Source organism: Emiliania huxleyi (assembly GCF_000372725.1).
Source record: "Emiliania huxleyi CCMP1516 unplaced genomic scaffold EMIHUscaffold_541, whole genome shotgun sequence".
In the NCBI taxonomy this organism is placed as follows: domain Eukaryota; phylum Haptophyta; order Isochrysidales; family Noelaerhabdaceae; genus Emiliania; species Emiliania huxleyi.
Window position 1 is genome coordinate 721 of NW_005197936.1, and position 4,389 is coordinate 5,109.

At 69.3% G+C, this 4,389-nt stretch overlaps 2 protein-coding genes across 2 annotated transcripts; one reads left to right on the forward strand and one right to left on the reverse strand.

Moving 5' to 3' along the window:
* Positions 1–407: 407 nt before the first annotated feature.
* Positions 408–1,229, reverse strand: EMIHUDRAFT_246976 (hypothetical protein; the record flags this gene model as incomplete). Its single annotated transcript, XM_005765680.1, has 2 exons — positions 408–456; positions 706–1,229. 2 exons carry the CDS (start codon positions 1,227–1,229, stop codon positions 408–410), a joined length of 573 nt encoding a protein of 190 aa, XP_005765737.1.
* A 143-nt stretch (positions 1,230–1,372) lies between these two features.
* EMIHUDRAFT_316801 (hypothetical protein) lies at positions 1,373–2,861 on the forward strand (the record flags this gene model as incomplete). Its single annotated transcript, XM_005765681.1, has 4 exons — positions 1,373–1,696; positions 1,778–1,855; positions 1,928–2,099; positions 2,827–2,861. The coding sequence occupies 4 exons, from the start codon at positions 1,373–1,375 to the stop codon at positions 2,859–2,861; spliced, it is 609 nt and encodes a 202-aa protein (XP_005765738.1).
* Positions 2,862–4,389: the final 1,528 nt, after the last annotated feature.

The window sequence follows — 4,389 nt, forward strand, 5'->3', positions numbered from 1 at the left end:
CGCCCCCTCCGATCTGGACCGATCTCGACCGATCTCGACCGATCTCGCCCAAATCCGCCCGCACACAGCACTCTTCGAGCGCGCGCACACACACATGTCGGGGGAAGGGCTGGAGGCACCCGGCTGCTCCCGGCTGCTCTCGGCTGCTCCCGGCTGCTCCCGGCTGCTCCCGGCTGCTCCCGGCTGCTCTAGGTCAATCTCGGGCGGACTTCTCACCCGCCCCCGTCGACCCAGCTGCAGCCCGAGGCGACGAAGCCGGAGTGCCGCGTCCCCGCGTGCTCCTCACCCCTCCTCCGCACCGCCTCGCCGAGCCTGCCAGGAGGGGCGGGAGGGCAGGAGGGGCGGAGGGCTGGGTCGGGGGCGGAAGCAGCAGCAGGGAGGGCGCCGTGGCGCGTGGAGCTCGCCTCTCAGTCACGTGGCGGTAGTGCAGCGCCGCCTCTGCCGGAGACGCGCTCCCTGCGAGGGCCGCGGGGCCAGCTCTCACACCAGTCCTCACACCCGTCCCCACACCCGTCCTCACACGACTGCCTCGCAGGAGGCGGAGGGCGATAGGCGGAGGGCCGTGTCTGAGGGGGGGGGGGGGGGGGCGGAAGGCCCCCGGAGGGGCCCCCCCAACCAAAAGGCGAACGGGGCGAGGTCCTCCGTCCCGGGCTCCACGTCCAGGGGCCCCCCCATCCCCCGGGCCCTAATGGAGCCTGCGGCGACCAAAGGCGAGGGCCCGCGGAACCCCAGTGAGCCGCAGCGAGTGCCAGAGGTTCGCCGCGGCGTGTGGTGCGCAGTCCTGGAGGCCCGATGTGGCCGTGCGACGGGTCGAGCTCGACGAGGAGAGGGCCGTCGCCGCGCCGCGCAGCCCAGTTGGCGAGCATGCGGCACAGCGCCGCCTTGCCGCTGCCTGCGCCGCCCGCCACGATCACCCGCGGCCCGTGCGTGTCCGCCTGGCGCGCCGCCGCGCGCCGAGCGTCGAGATCGGTGTGCAGCCGGAGGTACGCGTCCATCGGAGTCTCGGACGCAACGTACGCGTGCTGACACCCGCCGTCGAGCTCAAAGGTGCAGCCGTGCCACGTGTAGACAGCCTCATGCGTCGGCCCGGTGAAGGCGTACGGGCGCTGCGGAGCGAGCTCGGCGCCAAACATCTCGGCGCTGCCCGAGGTGAGGCGGAGCGTGACCACGGCGCCGGCGGCGACCTCGAAGCGGTACTCTTGCGAGGCGCTGAGCGAGGTGGTGGCCATGGCCCACAAGGGAAGAAGAAGAAAATTCCGCCCCCAGGAAGAAAATTTTACTTTTTTTGGCTGTAAGCGAACGGTTGCTCGCACATTTTTCTTATTATCTTCTCCCAGGTGAGGAAGTTGTCGCCCTCAGCCCCTCAGCCTGCATGATCATCTACGCGCTTGTCGCGCGCGGCACCTGCGTGCTCGCCGAGCACACCGCCACCGCGGGCAACTTTGCTCTCGTTACGCGCCGCATACTCGAGCGGCTGCCGCAAGAGGAGGGCCGGGCCAGCTACTCATACGACACGTCGCACTCCTTTCACTGCGTGATAAGGGCGGGCCTGGCGTTCCTCTGCATGGCCGACTCGCGCACGGAGCAGGCCGCCGCGCACGCCTTTCTCGACGCGGTGCAGTCTCGGTGGAGCGCGGCGTACGCCGAGAAGGGGCTCACGGCGCTCGCGTACGCCATGAACAGTCAGTTCGCCGCCGTGCTAAAGGAGCTGATGGAGAGCTTCTCGTCGGCGGCCGGCAGCAGCGCCGGCGGGGCGGCCGCCTCTTCCTCGGACCAGGCCGACGCGGCAAATGTCTCGCGCGTCGAGGGCGAACTCGAGGAGGTGCGGCAGGTGATGGTCGAAAACATAGAAAAGGTCTTAAAAAGAGCGCGAGATTGCGCGAGATTGCACGAGGTTGCACTAGATTGCACGAGGTTGCACGAACAGGTGCTCGCGCGCGGCGAGAAGATCGAGTTGCTGGTGGACAAGACGGAGCACCTCACGCACCAGGCCTTTCAGTTCCGACGCACCACTACACGCGTCAAGCGGGGCATGTACTGCAAGAGCCTGAAGCTCAACCTCTTCCTCTGCACCCTGCTCCTCCTCGCGATCGGCGCCGGTGTGCTGGTTGGTCGGCGCGCGGCCGCACACCACCCGCAGGCGGGAGGCGGCGACGATGACTCCGCGAGCGCGGCACTCGCTGCAGAACCGCTCGCGGAACGCAGGCCCGGCCTTGCGCGGCATCTGGAACGAGGGCAGCGCCAATGGGTGGCCGCAGCACCGGGTGGTGAACCAGGTTTGCTCTTCGACGGGGCCTCCCCTCGTGATCCTGCGGGAAGAGACGACGGCGACTTTCGCCGGCCTCGCGGCGATGCCGCCCGGGGAGAGCGGCTGGGTTAGGTTTCGCGTCGGGCGAACCCTCGAGCCGCTGATAGGACTGCCCGCGACGCCAGAGCCGCCGCGGATGCGCTGGCAGCCCGCGTGTGCAGCGCCGAGCGCGGCATCGCCAGGCGTCTCCTGCGCGCCCGCGGCCTCGGGTCCACTCCTTGCAAGCATGTGTGTGTTGCCTGCTGTGCATGTGTCGCACTTGTCGCGTGAGGTCAGAGCGGAGTCGTGTGCGGAGACCCGCCGCAGTGTGGAGTGTGTGCTGAGAGTGTGTGAGACGGGGAGGCGACGGCCGCGGAGAGGGCGGCGTGGCAGAGAGGGCACCCTGCAGGGAGGGGAGAGGGGTGCTTTCTTAGCTTAAACCCCGCAGCGCCTGCACAGAGAGTGGGCACTCCACAAACTGCACGCGGTACCCGTGATATGCGCCCCTGTTGTCCACATACCGGACTGCGGGGCCGTAGCGCCGGTCCCGGGGCTCCCGGTTGTCCTTGGGTAGCAGCGGCCGCATCCTCTGCCACAGCAGGCGCAGGCCGAATGCAGGCCCCATCGTAAAGCCGAGCGCCTCGGCCAGCGGCTGCAGCCGCAGGAAGAGGTGCACAGCGTCCTCCGGATCGGAGGAAGCTGTAACCTCGGTTCCCTCGCATAGCCGCACCCGCCGCTTGCCGCCCCGCAGCAGCGTCCGCGAGTCGTGCATCTGCGGCTCCATCAGCTCGACCATCGCGTCGACGGGCGCGCCAGCAGCGAGCTGCGCGAGGTCGCGGTCAAAGACAGAGATGCCGAGCGAGACGCGAGCCTCGCTCGAGCCAGCCGCCCTCATGTGCTGCAGCCAGATGCGCGGGACGCGCTGCGGCTGAAGGAGGATCCACAGGTGCGCGTCCTCGTTGCGGGGCGGGCCGTTCGGGTTGTAGATGAAGTGCGCTCGCACCGGCGGCGGCGGCAGCGCCGAGCCGCGCGGTGGCGCCATCCGGTGCGCCAACTCGTACGCCCGGCTCACCTGCGATGACGAGTAGTCGTCGCCATCGCGGCCGCTGGCTTCCAGCTGCGTACGCAGCTCGGCCGCGCTGCAGAAGCCTGCCATTCGGACGCCGAACGACCACAGGGGCTCTGTCGCGGGAGATCAAAGAAGAATCGGGAGCTCGCGTGGCGAGCTTTTTCTTGCGGGGCTGTGACAGCAGGTGTAGGCCTGCCGAGCGCCAATGGGCGGCGGGCGCAGGTGCAACCGCGGACGCCAACGGGACTTGGTGTCGTTCTACCGGCAGCAGCGCTCCCGCTCCGCCAGCCCGATCGTTCCGATCGGTGCGGGCGCGTTGCCGCCGCTCGCTACTTTGCGCGCGCCCGAGCACGCCGTTCCGCCCGCCCTGCTTGACCTCTCCGACCGCTTTCCCACAAAAACCCGGATAGCCGTCGACCGGCTGTCTGGTCTCGCGGGGCGCGTGCTCGGCGGCTGCGACGCCGACGTCATCTGGGAGTGGCTGCGGGATAACAAGGGGGCTCTTCAGGGCGTGCGGAGGGCGGTGCTCTCAGACTGCGGACGCTACGCGGTTGTGCGTGACAACATCATACACATCCTGTGCGAGCTGCTCGAGCCGCCCTTTGACTCGCTGCGCAAGCGGGCGGAGAGCCTGCGCACACTAACGGACGATAAACTGATCCTCTGGGACGCCGCGCCCGCCGCTAGTCGCGAGTGGGTCGAGGTAGTCGTCCTCGACGCGATTCGGGTGCTCGCGAAGGCCCACTGTGAGCTGGCGATGGACCACATCGCGGCCACCGACCCGCAGACTGCCACCGCGTGCGCTCTCTGCGAGCGAGACGTGTACTCGGACGGGGTAAGGCCTACCCCGCTCCCTGTGCATCGGCGACGGGGGTCCCCGTTTGGGTGGGCTGTTTGAGGTGGGGTGGGTGGGTGAGGGCTCCGCCCTGGGAGGAGCCGGGTGGGTGCGTTCACGCGAGCCGGGCGCCGCCGGGCCGAGTCTCGTCGCCCTGCTTTCGCCACCGTCTCCCCCGCCACCCGCCCCCTCCCTCTC